Here is a 17,635-nt window from a genome sequence, read left to right as displayed (position 1 = left end):
TTAGGATGAGAGCTGTTATAGGTTTGGAGTGGGATGCTTCCATAAGAAGTTTGCTTAAGCCTTCCATGCAAAAGATGAAAAGGAAAGGAGATAACGGGGCTTCTTGTCTCAGGCCTCTTGATGGATGAAAAGTCTGGCCTAGATGCCAATTTATAAGTATCAATGCGAACGGTGTAGAAATACAGGTATGAATGAGCTTGCACTAGTGAGGTGAAAATTTTAGTTTTATGAAAATAGCCAAAATAAAAGACCATTCAATACGATCAAAAGTCGTAGACATATCTATTTTGAGGCCAAAATAACTATTCTACCCTTCTCATTCTTGAAAGAGTGAATAATTGCATGCACTATCATAATGTTATCTGAAATCAGGCAACCCGGAAGAAAAACAGATTGAAAAGGAGAAATAATCATATTGAGAACCAGTTGGAGACAATCAACGGGAATCTTAGTAATAATCTTGTAGGTAGTATTAAGGAGACTAATAGGCAGAAAGTCAGAGGGAAATTTCGGGGGATTTTGTTTTAGATAATAAGAGATGTGAGTATAATTACAACGGGCCGGAAGCTGAGCACTTCTGAAAAATTTTGTAACCATCTCATGGATATTAAGTTTATGAGTGTGCCAGTTACATTGATAGAACTAAGGGGAATATCTGCTAGGCCCGGAGCATAATCCTTTTTGAGATCTCGAATGACATTGTCAATTTCCTCGTTAGTAGAAGGGGCAATAAGAAGATCATTTTGAGTAGGTGAGATGTGATAAAAGAAAAAATTGATAATGTTCGAAGATATTTCTGGGATTGTGGTTTGAGAAATAGACGAAAAATGATCATTGAAAATATGATGGATTTTAGTGATACCTGAAGTCCACTGGTTGTGTTGATCCCAGATGGACAAAGCAAAAATTGTTAAGATTTCTACTGGTAGCAAGAGAATGAAAAAATTTGTTACTCTTGTCCCCTAAGTTGGAATGATTATCTCTAGATTTCTCTTTCTAAGTACTCTCTAGTTTACGATAAAGTTCCCATGCTCTCTAGGAAAAATAAGATGTTGACTAATAAATTTATTGGTAAGGAATTTTATGTTGGCATATATATAACAAAAGATCTTCTCTTATTCCATTTGGATAGCTTATAACTAAGTTTTTTTTTTCTTCAATATGAAAAGGATTGGTAAGATCATGCAGTTAATGATCACAAATGAAATTGTGGCAGTCTGGATGAGACATCCACGTGCGAAGAAATTTTGAATGGTTTACAATTAGAACTATCGTTGTAGGTAACTTTAAGTAAAATAGGAGAATGATATGAACCAATAAAAAGAAGGTGATGAAGAACCCTATTGGTATTGAGAAAAGACCAGTAAAAATAGACTAAGGCTTGGTCTAGTCGCTCTTGGATAAAGTTAGCATTATATTACGATTAGACCAAGTGAAAGGATTGCTTTTCAAACCTGGGTCCCGAAGACCTAAAATGTTACCGATTCGATTTGAGCTTGAAACAATTAGGAGAAGGAAAGGTTGAACCCCCTATTTTATCATTTGAAGAGAGAATGCTATTGAAATCGCCAATGATGGACCAGTGGGTAGTGATGTTTTTTCTTAAGGAGTGAAGAATATGCCAAGGCATAAGTTTATCTTTAGAGTAAGGGTTTCTGTAGAAACCCGTCAGAAAAACTTTCTGATTATTGGTACTGGAGGTGTGACTAGTATGGATCGTGTTTTTATCAGAATAAACAAAAGAGAGCTCAAAGTTGTCTTTTCAAAGAAAAATGAGATCCCTTCGCCTTCTGAATTTGATCGACGTAATGATAATTGTAATTAGTGTTATGAACTAAGTGTAATGAAGAAAACACTTTATCTTTTGGATATTTGGTTTCAGAGAAGAAAATAAATAAGGTCGGTGAGTAGGGAATGCTGGGTTATGTGGTCTCTAGTGTTGGTAGCGGAATCTCAGACATCTAAATGTTACCATTAGTGTTCTAGCTTATGCATGAGATCCTGGGGATACTAGCGTTAGACATATTAGATGTCTGAGATTCCCTTACCAACACTAGAGACCACATAACCCAGCAATCACCTTGATCTCTCACCTTGTTGATAGCTAGAACACTAATGGTGGTTAGATGAAGAACACCTTCTTCCTTGACTAGGTAGATATTTGAGACAGTTCTCCCTTTCTTACTCTACTTGATGTTGTAGAATAAGAGAGCTCCTTGAGAATTCTCCACACCTTATTCAAGTTTTAAGAAACATTATGACCATGTTCGGCGCGGGAATGGAATGTGATTCTTGGGAATCACATTCCCGTAACGTGATTCTTAAGAATCAGATTATTATAGTTTGATGTTTGGTTTGACCAGGAATGAGAATTTGATTCTTGACATATTCCTAATTAGGTGTTTGGTTCGTATAGGAATAGGAATGTAAATATTTGCAAAAGTTCACTTTTACCCTTACATAAACTACATAAAATATACATCAACTTTTTTTTTAGCGTAAAATATACACATCAACTTTGTAATATTTTAAAATCAGTATTATTTATTCAAATTCGTAGATATGAAATAATAACACGATACATCCAAGGGTTAGAATTTAAAGATAATAAATAAATATCTTAATAAAAATTTATCTAAAATAAAATTTTGTTCGTAAACCTATATAGAAATTTATCTAAAATTAAATTTTGTTCATAAACATAAATAGTACTTATTTATACCAAATCCTACAAAAAAATAAAATTGTTAATTCAATATTTTGTTAAGGATATATTTGTCGATAAATATTAATATATGTGATTCCGGGGGAATGGGAATCACAAACCCACCTCCCCCCTGGGTTTGCTATTACTCCTTTTTGAGGGAATCACATTCCCGGGCCCACACCATTCTCGCAAGCCAAACAACGGTCTGGAATGTGATTCCCGGGAATCACATTCCATTCCCAAGCCATTCCCGCGCGCCAAACTTATATAAAACCGTAAGTTAGAGTAAAACCCTAATTAGGTCTCCCAAAAAGTCTCATTTGAATAAGATTAAGGAAATAGTCGAAAATAGAAACTAGTTTCTATTTCCTTATTTCCTTGCTTTGGGTCGGCGAAGATATGCTTTAAAAGGGCAGATCTGGCCGGTCCCCTTAAGCTGGTCGGCCAAGAAAACCGACCCCTATAATGGGCCCAAAAGGCCCTTTTAGGTGCCCGACCCGACTAACTCTTATTCCGCACGTTTGTACTATCTTTGCCCAAACTTCCTTTAGGCCTTAGGGACATATTTATGGGTCTTATCCATGCATATATGTCTCATCCTTCTAGCCATATCTTCTGATCAAGTTGACACTCTTTGTGTAACCCGTTTAGGATCCGGAAGAAGTCAGTCGCAAATCGCTTTGCGATTCGACGATCGTGGTTTGTTTCTAGCTAAACACTACGACTCCTAAATCATCCGGACTTGATGATCTTCTTCATCAATTCTCCTATCCGACAAATTCCTCGCATTGCATCTTTGGTCGACGGACATCTCCTTTAGTCTCCCCACTTGTACTTAGAACAAGTGCAATGCTTGATTCTCGTGTTTATTTGTATCCCATCTGATACGTCACATTTTTCAGATTTCTTGATCCCTAGAACAACCGTCAAAACAAATGATTAACTTTTAATCCATTCGAGGGCGGGAACGCATTTTTAGTTGCTACTCATCAAGTGGCCTCGAGATAGTTTTCCTAATTTAATTAGGATGACACAATCCGTTCTTGCCATCATTCCTCTACGACCACCATCATACCTCAACCGCCACCAAACCCCGTAACCATACCTTCAAGGCACCGCCACCACTACCACTAATATCGCCACCACTTCGTATACAAGAGTAATCGTGGAAATCATAAATAAATTCATTAAAATCAAGTATCTCTACGAGTAAAAGAAAAATAAAATTATCAGAAGTAAATTGGATTACCAAACTAACATTTTGACTTTTTTACTTATAAGTAACATTTTTGTCAAATATACTTTTGAATTTTTTTTACTTTTTTAAAGCAAAAGAACTTTTACTACAAGCAAAAATACTTATACTTTTGGTCGCCAAACGACACCTAATAGTACTGGAATCAAACAAACTTATTTAATAGAAATTAAAATACATTTACGAGTCATTTACTCACTTGTAGATGCATCCTTCTTATCTGTTGTTCCCTCTTTTTCTTTTTCTTTTTCTCCCTCTTTTTCTCCCTCTTTCTCTTTTTTCTCCTTCTTTTTTCTCCGGTCAGTGACCCTCAAACATAAAAAAAAAATAATAATTCTCTCATCTATCTCTGTCTCTCTCTAATTTTCTCTTCTGAACTCTCCGGCTGGAGGTCTGTCAACAATCTGGAAGGTCAGTTCAGCTTCCAAAACTGATGAACCAGACCTACGGCGAAAGGGGTAAACCCTTTCGCCGGAGTGTTTAGAAAGAGGGAGAGGAGAGATTCTTTTGTATTTTGAAGGTCGCCGGCCGACGATCCTATCGGAGAAGATGATGAAGTGGTGAAGAGATATGACGTGGCAAAGAGAGGTGATGAGATGGAGGAGAGATAGAGTAAATGTTATTTAACGACAACGGAAAAAAGAGTTTTCTGAGTGTTTTTGATAAAGTAGGGGGCTTCGCGGGAAGCTGGTCACAAAGTGGGGGCCTTTGAGGAACTAACCCATTTTTTAACCAAATTTATTGTATCAATTTTGCTTTTGTTGAAATATGTGGAGTTGTTTCTTTGGTTAGATTTGTTATTAATTTGGAACGAATCATATAATTAAGAGCATCTCTAATGCAAGTTTCAAATGGAAAAACTTAAAGCGCCATATATTGTTTTTCGAATTTGAGCCTAAAGATGACATGACAACATTTAATTCTACGATGTACCAAGAAGAAATTTAATATTTAAGATTTATCTTGGGTAACTTAATTGTCCACTATATATTAAAAGCAAAACTACCCATCTAGGAGATAACACTTAAGTCATTTTTAAGTTCTTAGAGTGTTGGCATTATTTATTTATTTTTTGTTTAAAGTGCTGGCATTTAATATTGCTAATGTCAAAAAATGGTCTTCCGTTATATCAACATGAAAAAGGGAATTGATGCATGACAGCCTCCGTTATGTGTGAATATTCTGTGATGTTGAGTCTGATTCTTTCGCCTGGTCCTCGCTCCAGCTCTGGTTCTTGCTCATGCTCCTTGCTCTAGCTACTCCTTCTTTGATTCCAGGGGAAAAACCTGCAAAGGGTTCGAAAATCGCTCCGATGGTCAAGATAGTCATGGTGTTTTTGCAGTAAAAGATTGAATATTGATTGAACCTTTTGGGGAGCGAGAATGTATTACTCAGAGAAAGTGAACATTTCTTGTGCAAGACGATGGGCGGGGGTGGGGGGGGGGGGGGGGGGGGGGAGGGAAGGTTTATAGGCAATGTTAAACCGACTTTGATTAGTGGTTGTGGTAAGGCGGTGGCCATCGAACCGTTAGAGAAGTTTCCTCTTATTCGTATCTAGGGTTTCCCTTAGAGTATCTTTGGGGAGATACTTTCTCCTCTCAGATTCTTGAAGTCCAAGTTTGCTTAAACACTTAAGATCTGTAACCGACTAGGATCTTTTAGGGAGGTTCCGGGATTGAGTTGGTAAGCTGTAGGCACTTTCTTGTCTCCCCAGTTTAGGGCGTGAGATAGAGGCGTAGGTTACACGGACCCCCCTTCATTCCTTTGTGATTCTAAGGCTGATCTATCTATGTCGGGAGCGAAACAGAGCTAATGCCTCATAGCTTGTCCAGTCCGACCTCCCTGTTAAGGGTGTAAGTGGCGGAGCATCGAAGACTTAACTGCTCTGCTGCCTTAAGCTGGGTTGACCCGCTGGACTTCGGGTCAAGGCTTGACTTTCTGACGTCAGTCAACGTCTAGACAATTTATGCATCATCAAATATGATTTTTTCAATTGAGGATCTCGATAATGGCATCGAAGAAAGAAAATCTCAATTGAGACTTGACACGTAGGAAAAATTGATTTTTTTTTGAGTTTTACGTTGAATAAGCTCTTACTATAAAACATATCCGCTACAATTTGATTATGTTTCTTATTTTGATTTCGCCTATACGGAATTGTAATTTTACATCTACGAAAAAAAGATGTTTCAAACCCCATTAATGCCAGTTAGAATACAGAGTTTAAACATGAAAGTAACTCATTAGTGGGAATAAGCATATAGAATAATGAATGTTGAACCAAAAATGAAAAGCCATTATGTGCTGAATATACTAAAACGACTTACATTTTCTTGGGTTGGATTAAGAGATAAAAAGGACTGATTTGAAAGTAGTTTCTAGGTTTAATAGGTCGAGAAGGGGAGAAAAGAGGAGGCGTTTTTTTGCTTTGGAAGGACCAGTTTTTTGCTTTGGAAGGACCCGATACCTCTTTCCAATTATATTTGCCTTAAACCTTACAAGAGTAAGGTAAGATCATCGCCAATGGAACACTTAATCTTAAAAATTGCGTTACGCAAGATTTTTAGTGTTACCCCTTAAAATCTCTCTAATGCAAAATTAAATTTAGATCTCTAAAATTATGTGGCGGTAGTCAAACTCCATTTCTAAAGTGTCCTCTTCACATATCTCTAATTGGCCAACTTATAATATTTAAAATTTATACCAACATAAATCAAGTCTCCATATATCTTCAAAACAACTAAAAGATTCTTTACAAAAATTATCATGCCACATACAACTTTCACATTAAACGCCATAAGTACATTGAACCAGAGAGGGATGATAACTAGTGATACAATTCATGTAACAAGTTTAAGAAAATGAACTCTTATGAGATAGAATGAAGTACAAGTCTATCATTCATACTAAGCTTGTGATTCGTGGACAAGGGTGACTAAAGCTTCTTACAGGACATCGATGGAGAAGTAAATGATCCTTTATTTGAATCGGCAGATGAAGTCGCATAGACAAGAAAAGTTAAAGCACACAAACAATTTTCTATTATACACATATTACACAAATGAGGTTGTAATTGGAAGTACAAAGTGAACAATATCATTCAATTAAAAAGCTTCACATACCTAGCTTGAGCTGCAGAGTTTGCAGTGTAGATGTTCAATTCAATCACTGTTTCATCTGCCCACGATTACTATTTATTATCAGGTTCTTGTTTACCAAATATGAGTGGAAATTCATCAAACTGTTCTGAGAAACCGTGTGGTGCCCCAATGGTCTTCAACGATTGATAAGTTTGGTACATGGAAGCCCTATCTTTGGGCCTAGAAGCCACACAAGTACTTGCAATTCTCAAAACTTGTAAAACTTCTTCATCGAATCCCTTCCCAGAAAGAGACTTATCAATGACATCTCTGATTCGACCCAAGCTCGATAGGTGATTAATCCAATCTACTAAGTTACCCTTAAATTCTTCTTCGGCATTACTGATGTCCAGAGGTTTCTGCCCAGTAACCAATTCAAGAAGCACAACACCAAAAGCATATACGTCTCCTTTCAAAGATGCAATCATGGTACTAGAATACTCAGGAGCAACATAACCAAATTCACCTAAAGCCCCACTTATAAACGTACTATCATGTGTGACATCTGAATTTATAAGTTTCCCAAGGCCAATATCGGTTATTCGAGCTTCAAAATCATCATCAAGAAGAATCGAATTAGAACTAATATTTTGGTGCAGAAATGGAGGTTGACAGCCATGGTGAAGCCAAGCTAGTCCTCTTGAGATACCAATACAAATTTTAAGTCTTACGGACCAATCCAACAACCCATTTTGACTATTGAATTCTGATTCACTATGCAACATAGAATACAGAGTCCCATTTGGCATATGTTTATATACCAAAAGTTTCTCATCTTCCACAACACAAAACCCTAAAAGAGGAACCAAATTGGGATGTCTGAGTTGCCCTAATCTTATCATCTCGGATCGAAAATGCTTCTCGTTAAGGTTACAACTATGAAGTCTTTTGATAGCAAGGCCTGATCCATCACGGAGAATCGCTTTGTAAGAAGTACCCGTTCTCGTTGTTATGATGATGTTTTCTTTACTAAAATTCTTAGTTGCAGTTAGTAAATCTGCTAATTTGATCTTCACAATAGGTTTCTTAAACAAATTAACCTGAGTAAGTTTTCGATGTTTCAACCTCTCGCCCCATCTAGTATCATCAATTTTACCAGTTCCTGCCCTACCCTTACCTCGACGACTTGATCTTAAGAAGAACCACCACCAAATAGCAAACCCTAACAACAATGAAGCAACGGCACCCAAAACACCAGCAGCAATTATAATTATCAAATTTTTCTTCTTACCACCACAGTTTGATCCAAGAGGACCACCACAAAGTCCTTTGTTACCATCAAAATTAGCAGCATCAAATTTAGACATAAATGAAGGGATTTCACCAGTAAGATCATTCTTGGTAACAGAAAATTTCTTGAGACGATCAAGACGAGCTAATTGATAAGGAATCTGACCAGATAATCGATTATCAGAAAGAACAAGACTATTGAGGAACTTACAATTAACAAGGTCTGAAGGTATAGAACCAGTAAGATCATTTCCTGAAAGATCTAGGGTTACAAGGTAAGGTAACCAAGTACAAATTTGAGAAGGAATTGTACCAGAGATCTTGTTCCGTGAGAGATCTAGTGTTTGAAGACTTGGACAGTACTGTAAAGAAGCAGGAACTTCACCAGATAACTCCATGGATTGAAGTTGCAGACTGATTAAGCGATTCTCTTGTTCATTCCAACATGAAACGCCGGGGAATTTACAAATATAACCGACTGTTGAGTTCCGGAAATTCCATGAAGTAAATATACCTTGAGGATCTTTGAGTGAGCTCTTAACTCCTTGAAGACAACGAATATCATCTTCTTCCGCCATAATCACATCTGAGAAAATGGTGAAAAGAGATAGAGAAGATAAGAGTAGATGAAGAAGAAGTAACCTGGTTTTGTTTCTGGACCTGATCATGGTGGGATCAGTTGAAGCAGTAAAGTTAGGAATATCAGATTGTTTTGGGGATGAAACTAAAACTATAGATTCTTCTGATTAGGGGTTAGGGTTTGAAGGAGAAAGAAATTTGAAGAGAAAATGCAAGAAGACCATTGACATTTAGAGAGAAAGTAGTTGTCTGATTTTAACCTGTTTGGTGGTATGTTGAATTTCAAGGGGGTTTTAGTAACTTGAAATTACAGCTGAAGAGTTCAGATAGACAAAATTGAAAACGAAATTGGGCTAATTCTGGTTGGCTGAATTCCATTTTGGCGACCTAAAGATGACCAACTCACCAAAATGGTCCGTTTTAGATGATCTGAGCTTCCACCATGACACCCTTTTGAACTTTTCTGATATTCAATCATAGTGAACTTTTGAACTTGGCTGAATTCCTTTCCTTTTAGTCCTCCTATAAATAATTTTGGGGGAATTTAGCGATACCCCTCACCTCTAATGTTCAATTAGCGATACCTCTTTTTAATTAGATATTAACACCCTTTTTTTATACTTAATAATACGAAAATAGCCCTACACTTATTATATATTTTCCCCTTTCATATGACTACGACCTACATAACTCTTTAATATCGGTCTTGCATAACTTTTTCTATCTAATTTGTAAGTTCATGGTCGATATAACACTCTAACTTCGGTCTTTTCATGAATTTTTCTATTTAATTTGTAAGTTTAATTAATAATTTCTCTTCTAACATTTAAATTTTTCGTTCATTCATAATTTCAGTTCGCATTTTTATATTTTGAATGTATAAGATTTATAATTAATAGAAAAACAACAAATATCAAAAAGTCTTTTTCAAATTGATTACACTTGAAAACATTAATTATAATGTACAACAAAGAACAAATGAGAAGTAATATTTTTTTTTTTTGTAGAATTTACGATTTTTATTTCAAATTATTTTGATTTGTTATTTTTAAATTTTGGGTTATTTCCTAAATAGCTCCCAACTTTATGACCAGCTTCCTGCCTAGCCCTCTTTAGAAATACCCAGATGGCCCTCTTTTTCAGTTACCGTTATATGTCCGTTAACTAGTCATCACCTCTCTCTCCTCCATCTCATCACCTCTCTCTGCCACCTCACCTCTCGCCACCTCGTCCTCTTCACCGACGAAGGTCGCCGGCCGGTCAATTTCTCGACTGACGATCTTCAAACATAAAAAAAAAAACTTTTTTTCTCTCTTCTCTTCTTCTTCCTCTCTCTTGTTCTCTCTCTCTCCAATCACTCTTTCTAACTAATCTCTCTCTCTAACTAATTGCCATCACAATCATTACCCATCATCACCTGATCAATTAAAAAAATCAAAACCCACTTCTCGAAATTCAAAGAAATCATCTTCAACGATTTATGGGGTTGAGGAGATTCAGAAGAAGATCAATCGTATTGATAAAACTGCAAAATCATTACTTGTTAGCATACCAGGTTGGTCTAAGATCCTTAGAGAAGATCGAAGAGATAATAATCGAACCTTCTTTGAATAATACTTATATCGATGAAGATAATGATGAAGATGAGGGAAATGAGATAATTCCCCCTCACGAGTTTTTGGCGAGACAATTAGGGGGAACTAAAGTTTCTTCATTTTTTGTTCACGAAGGAATTGGGAGGACTTTGAAAGGACGAGATTTGAGCAGAGTAATATATGCGATTTGGGAGAAAATTGGATTTGGAGATTAGTAATTTCATAGATAGTAAGTGAGTTCAAAACAAGAAACTTGATCGAATTAGCTGATTTCAACTTTTTGAGGCATAAACCCTTAAAAATGGGGGAAATGAGATAATTCCCTCTCACGAATTTTTGGCGAGACAATTAGGGAGAACTAAAGTTTCTTCGTTTTCTGTTCATGAAGGAATCAGGAGGACTTTCAAAGGACGAGATTTGAGCAGAGTAGGAGATGCGATGTGGGAGAAAATTGGATTTGAAGATTAGTAATTTAATAGATAGTAAGTGAGATCAAAACAGAAACTTGATCGAATTATCTGATTTTAATTTTTTGAGGCATAAACCCTTAAAAAATTTATGATTTGCCATAAAAATAACAACATATAACTTATTATCAAGCTATCAAGGTATGAACACCACCAGGCACCAGCTCTTTTTCCTACTGTCCCTCTCTTGAAAGTTTAACCTCTCTCTATATCTTCAATAAAACAAGAGTTGGAGGAAGAAATAGTAGTAGGTTTTAGGGAGAGAGAGAAAACCCTAAAACTGATGAAAGAACAACTTCAGTTTGAGCTTCATCTCTGTCTTTTTCCTTCATTTTAGAGACAAAGGGAAAGATTTGATATTACCAAACTTGTAGTCCACTAGAAACCTAGAAAGTATTGATTTCTTCTATTCTTGCTCATTTTCTTATGAATCGAAGGTTAGATATTGTTATCCTTAGGAACATTAAATGTTCGATAGTTTTCTTGATTTAGAAGGAGAGATGGGTTCAGAAACCCTAAGTTCATGAAGCCTACAAAGTTCAATGAGTTGTGAAAGTTGTAGTAGTTTCAGTAGTTTTTCCTTTCATACACAACTTGAAATCCAAACAAAATCAACACCTTCATCATCATCTCCAGAAAACCCTAAATCTTTAAAACCTCATAGATCATCTGATTCAGGCTGGAAAGCTATTCGTTCTGCCTTATTTCGTAAGAAAACACACCTTAAATTTTAGAGAGAGAGAGAGGAGATAAAGGGAGGGATAACAGGAGAGGAAGAAGAAGAAGATAGAGAAAAAAACATCTTTTTTTTATGTTTGAATGTCGCCGTTCGAAAAATTGGTCGGTCGACAACCTTCGTTGGTGAAGACGATAGATGAGGTGGCGAGAAGATGAGGTGGCAGAGAGAGGCGATGAGATGGAGGGAGTGTTTTCCTTTGTTAGGAACCTTCGTCTCTTTGTCTTCTTCCTTCTCTCTCTCACTCCATTCTCAACTTCTGGCAAGGGAGTGTTTTCTTTTGTCGGAATTCTTGCAAATTCCAGACTAATCTGTGATTTGGAAGGTTAATCCAAATGACTTGGTCGTCTAAGTTAAGATCCAAGATGACCACTTTATCTAGCTTGAGACTTGAAATTCCTTGAATTTTTCATCCATCATCTTTCATAAACAAACAAAAAATAGTCGTTTAAAACCTACATATATATATATATATGTAGTTTCCGATAACCTCGTCTCTGTAAATATATTTGAAACTTCAATTCTCAATATCCCTTTTGTCTTTCCTTGAGTTTGATTGAGCTTAATTTCTTGTTTCGATCTTCACATCTAATCATTTTCTTCTAAAAATTTTTATCATTTTGATTGGACTCTTTGTTGTTTAAATAGAAGACTGTGTGATATAGATAAGATGATTGGAGCCTTTTCTTTTGACTAATGTTTGTTCTAATGATGATTGTCTTCTAGCTTCTCATTCTGGTAATCTTTCTTTATGTCTTTTTATGATATTATGAAAATTGAATTTCGATAATAAAGATTATTAACTTATCTCAAATCATCGATTATCTACCTACATTTTCGATTTATTTAACTAATTCATGCTTTTAGGATTCGAGATTATTTTTTCCACATTGAAATACACAACATTTGAATCAAATTGAGACAACAGAGATAATAAAGTAGACAGAGGAGAAAGAGAGGGAGATAAAAAACTAAAGGGGGATGGAGAGAGATAATGATGGTGGTTATGGTAGTAACAGATTTTTCTGTGATGGTTGAAGGGGATGAAGAAGAAAACTAAAAGACAAGGTGTCGGCTGAAAAACCCTTCTTCCCGATGGAGAGAGAAAATAAATAAAGATGACATGTTTTTTTAATGGAGCGGTAAAAATCGAAAAAATTAGTAGTTGACTGATCAGGTTGACTAACAAAAAAGCTAAAAGGGGCAATATTAGAAGCTGGTCATCTTTAGGATCAATTTTGGTGGTTTGCTCCTCTTTTGGGGCTAAAACTGAATTAATCTAATCTACTTTAGCCCCCTGAGATGTGACAGTCGCCCATTCGACCAACTTCTATTTTAGCCTCCATATTTAGAATTTAGTTATGACTTTTCTTTCCACTTTGTCTTTTTTGTTAAAAAAAACATTATATGAGTGCAATAGACAATCATACATCATACACTAATTAACTTTTTTTTTTTTTTTTTTTTTTTTTGTTGAAATATACACTAATTAACTTGAATACATCATAAGGATAAAATATACACTCATAACCGTCGTAATTGTCTTAAAGACATTCATACATCTTAAAGATCATACAAATTACCCTATATACCACCCCCTTAATAAGAAAAAATCAATAATGGATGGATTTTCGCCTCCATTGAGTTTCAATCATGTGATCTTTGGGTTCCAAAATAGATGCACAAGTAACTGAAGTAACAGTTATTTTCAGCAAAAGATATCATAAACCATCTGCTCTTCTCTATCGTTGTTGTTTTTCTTCTTTTGTTTTTCCTCAATCTTCATCTTCTCTTTACTTTCTATCACTACTCTGTCTTTTTCACTCTTTTCGCCTCTCGTTTCTCTTTATCCAACCCATGAAACCCCATATGAAGTTTCAAATAAAAGCAAAGAGTATTAGAAGTCAATGTAGACTTTTGATTAATGAGAACTTTTTAAGTCTAAAATTGTCTAGGACCTCCATTGATGGAGGTTCTTAATAAACAGATTTAATTTGAAGACGGCGGAAAAGAGAAAGAGAATAGAGAAAATAATGAATTAAACAAAAAATTATAAAATAAACATAACTTTCTCTTAATAGAATGAGACCAAAATGGGAATTGGTCAAATAAAAGGGGTCAAACAACAAAATTAGTCACATCTCATGAGCTAAAATAAAATTAGCCAGAAAGAAATTGTGGGTGGGTGTGAACCTTTTTGGATAAATGGATGTGAATCCTATTCTAGTCTTTTTTTTTTTGACTTGCATGAACTGTTACATATTCCCACTTTCCTTTCTTTTTCTTTAAAATGTTATATTATTCTCTTTCAACAGCGGCCACCTCTGCTAAGGGAAACATCAATCCGATTTTGTTTCAATTTCTATCAGTGATGTTGTATCTATAAGCATCATTTAATATATTTTTCTTCTCTTTTATATTTGAGGAAGCAAATAATAGTTTCCACGAACACTAAGGGTTCGTTTGTTAAGTGGGAAAGAAAATGCCTTTCTTTCTCATCGGAAATTCATATTCTTGTGTTTGATTGGTCGTAGGAAAACTGGGAGTGCCTTTAAAATTCAATTCAATTGTCCCTATTCTGCAACTCAAATCTTCAATCGTCTCTCTTCTTCATTTGTAACTCTTTCATCCATTTTTTCCTCCCTCATGCATCTCTCTCTCTCTCTCCATATATATATATATATATATATATATATATATATTATATATTATAAAATATATAATATATATATATATATGTACAGAGAGAGACTGGTTATGTATAGAACATAGAAAAGGAAAAATATGGTACAACTAGGAGGTGTATTAGGGTTTTGTTAGCATTTTTAAGTGGGTGAATTAGGTTTTAAGGTATTACATTAGCTATAGAGATATTGAGGATTGTCGCAATTGCTGATGTCAAAAAATGGTCTTCCGTTATATCAGCATGAAACAGAGAGTTGATGCATGACAGCCTCCGTTAAGTTGATTGTACTTTTAAGTCAGGTTAGATTCTATCGGTCGAATCTGCTTGCAGCTCTGGTCTCTGCTTCTCCTGCTCCTCGCTCCTTGCTCCTGGCTCCTGCTCCTTGCTCCTGCTCTTAACTTCTTTTTCCTTGCTCCTGCTTATTGCTCCTGTTCGTCTGTTCCCAAAGGGGGAAAACCTGCAAAGGGTTCGAAAACCGCTCCGACGCTCAAGCCAGTCAGGGTGCTCTTTGTAGTAAAAGAATGAATATTGATCGATCCTTTTGGGGGCGAGTTATGAGAACTCAGAGTTAACTGTGATCTTATAGGGTTTTGAGATCGTGTCCTGTGAAAGACGATTTGGGGGCCTTTTATAGGCTTAAGAGGCGGCGATGGTTGCTGTGGAGGGAAACTTTCCCTTTATGTTTATCTCGCATCCAGGATAGATGAAAGTTCCTAAGTTCAAGGATCTTTCGTAGATATCCTGCCAATGTGATAGATCTTTGGGGAGTAGTTTCCTCTCTTGGACGCGTGAAGTCCACACTTGCTTAAACACTTGGACATCTGTAGCCGACTGAGATCTCTATGGAGATTCTGGAATTAAGTCGGTAGATTGCTGGTGCGCTTTGCCTTCCCAGTTCTGGGCGTAAGACATCGACCAAACCTACTAGGACCCCTCCTCATTCCTATAGAAACCCCAGGGCTGATCCGTTCATGCCAAGGGCGCTGCAAGGCTTGTTTCCTCTAGCCGACCTCCCAATTAGGGGACTACGTGACGGATAGTTAGGGGTCCAGCTGAACTGCTACCTTAAGTCGGGTTGACCCGATGGACTTCAGGTCTGATCTTGACTCTTCAGACGTTAGTCAACGTCAAGACATTTTGTGCATCATCAGCAATGACGTTTCTTGAGCAATTGAAGATGAAGAAAATAAAGAATCAATCAGAATTTGAAGAACAATTGATTTAGCTTAGTGGACGACTTTCTGGATCGTACTTTGAGAATTGGAAGTTCATAAATTGATTTAATTTGGGTATTTTCAGAAACCTTAAGCTTGTTCATCAGATATTGAAGAGAGATGGTATCATTTTGTTAATCAAAACTCTAAACAAAATAGGTTTAACATTACTTTCGAATTTTCAGTCCTTTTCATATCCAAATCCCTTAATAGAACTACACTGATTTTGCTGCTAATGGAAATTACTCTGATTATTAATACGAATCTCTCTCCAAACTAATAAGAGATGGTGATGGTGGTCGATTTCCGTGGAAAAGATGGAATCATAGTCTGCAAGTTTGATGGCTAATGGCAACTACACCGGTTATTGGTACAAATCTCTCTCTCAAATCGACCATCATCACAATCTCTTATTAGTTTGAAAGAGAGATTTGTATGAATTCTAGAGAGAGGCAGGGATGCATCAAAATTATGAAGATATTTGTATTAGATCTGTGTTTTCTCTCTGTAATTCTTGCATCACTGATTGTTGGTTTAACTATTGTTAATGGGTGGTGTTGTTGATGAGTCTTTTGAGAGAGAGAGCGAGCGGAAGAGAGAATCTGAGAGACGGGAGGAGAGAGGGCAAAAATGTGAGAGGGTGAGAAAGTGACTTTCCCATGTATTAGATGGTAAAAAATTTCATTAGATTTTCTCACTTTTTTTACCAGAGAAATCGACTTCCCCACTTCTTTGGTCCAACCAAATAGTGGAAAATGGATTTTCTCGCGAAAAATATATTTGCTCACGAAAAATGGATTTTCTCAGCCTATTTTCTTATGTATCGAACGGATCCTAATTCGCAATAAAATCCAATTTTGACTCAAAATATATGTGGTTTAACCAAATTGGTCAAAAATAATACCGAAAATAAGTAAAAAAAAGAGTAAGTATTTCATAATTATTATCAAGGTAAAAAAAGATGTAAAGATTAAAATACTTTTGTCATTTGGAGCAACTAAATTCTTTTCATTTTGAATCTATATTATTTTTTCTTCAAATGTCGAATTTTTATGAAATTTATATGTTTATAAAGGATTTTTCACTATCTTTCTAACAAGATCCACTTTCAATACTTTCTCCAAAAAAAGAATCCTAGAAAAAAATGGCGTTTTATCTTCTGTAAGCTGAGTTCGCAATATTTCTTTTACAAACTGAGTTTGCGCCTAATATTTCTTCTGATACAGAGTTTGCAATATATCCTCTACAAATTGAGTTTGCGTTTGTAATATTACAAACTCAGTTTGAATTTGCATTTCCAATATTGCAAACTGAATTTTCACAAGTTTATAGCTGCAAAGTGGTTGTCAAACTCGGTTTGGTGATACAAATAGGGTTTCAAATTCAGAAGCTTTGGATCTACTTTTAGGATTTCCTTGGAGAAAAAGAATGAGAATAAAAGTCGAATAAGAATAAGAAGTAGAAGATCAGAGACGAAAAAGAAGATCAAAGACGAAGATCTTGGAACCAAACATTTAGAAACCCTAAAATATTTTTGGCTACTCAATGAAGCCCGTAAAGCTGTATGTGAACGTTAATACTAAACTTCAACAAGAGTTCATTATTTTCATCAGAACTAACAAATAACTGATCTCGTTTTGTCTTGACTAAAAACCCATCGTTTATGAAACCCAAAAATTTCTTTAATAATCTTGCATAATGTCTAGCCTTGGAATTTTAGCATGTGAGAAGATCCTTTGCTTTTGATGACAATGATGGTTGCAAGGATGAAAATGGGTGGTGGTATTTCATACTGGACTGGTACTTTGTAAATTTGTCCAGATATAACTTGTCGATAGGCATGTCAATAATCTAGAGGTTCAAGATCGCGCATTCTATAGTGACAATCCGAACTTGTTCTGGTTTGAACATGAATCGCCTATGTTTGATCCTTCTTCAACCGAATCTCGTTCAATTTCTTCAACAATTACAGGTTCTTCTACAAATTCAACTTTCTATTCAATCTCTAAACCAGAATTTCATATTA

General features: G+C 35.8%; 2 protein-coding genes across 2 annotated transcripts; one reads left to right on the top strand and one right to left on the bottom strand.

Annotated features, from left to right (window-relative positions):
• Nucleotides 1-6,659: 6,659 nt before the first annotated feature.
• Nucleotides 6,660-9,470, bottom strand: LOC147567735 (putative inactive receptor kinase At1g27190). Its single transcript, XM_086654324.1, has one exon. It carries the CDS (start codon nucleotides 8,998-9,000, stop codon nucleotides 7,153-7,155), a length of 1,848 nt encoding a protein of 615 aa, XP_086510450.1. The 5' UTR covers nucleotides 9,001-9,470; the 3' UTR covers nucleotides 6,660-7,152.
• Nucleotides 8,999-10,974, top strand: LOC147567734 (protein S40-4-like). Its single transcript, XM_086657789.1, has 3 exons — nucleotides 8,999-9,019; nucleotides 10,406-10,504; nucleotides 10,822-10,974. Exons 1-3 carry the CDS (start codon nucleotides 8,999-9,001, stop codon nucleotides 10,972-10,974), a joined length of 273 nt encoding a protein of 90 aa, XP_086513915.1.
• Nucleotides 10,975-17,635: the final 6,661 nt, after the last annotated feature.

Source organism: Eschscholzia californica, unplaced genomic scaffold (genome assembly GCF_041429995.1).
Source record: "Eschscholzia californica isolate CP2 unplaced genomic scaffold, dmEscCali1.0.p SCAF_1, whole genome shotgun sequence".
NCBI lineage: Eukaryota > Viridiplantae > Streptophyta > Magnoliopsida > Ranunculales > Papaveraceae > Eschscholzia > Eschscholzia californica.
This window is presented reverse-complemented; position numbering and strand designations above follow the sequence as displayed.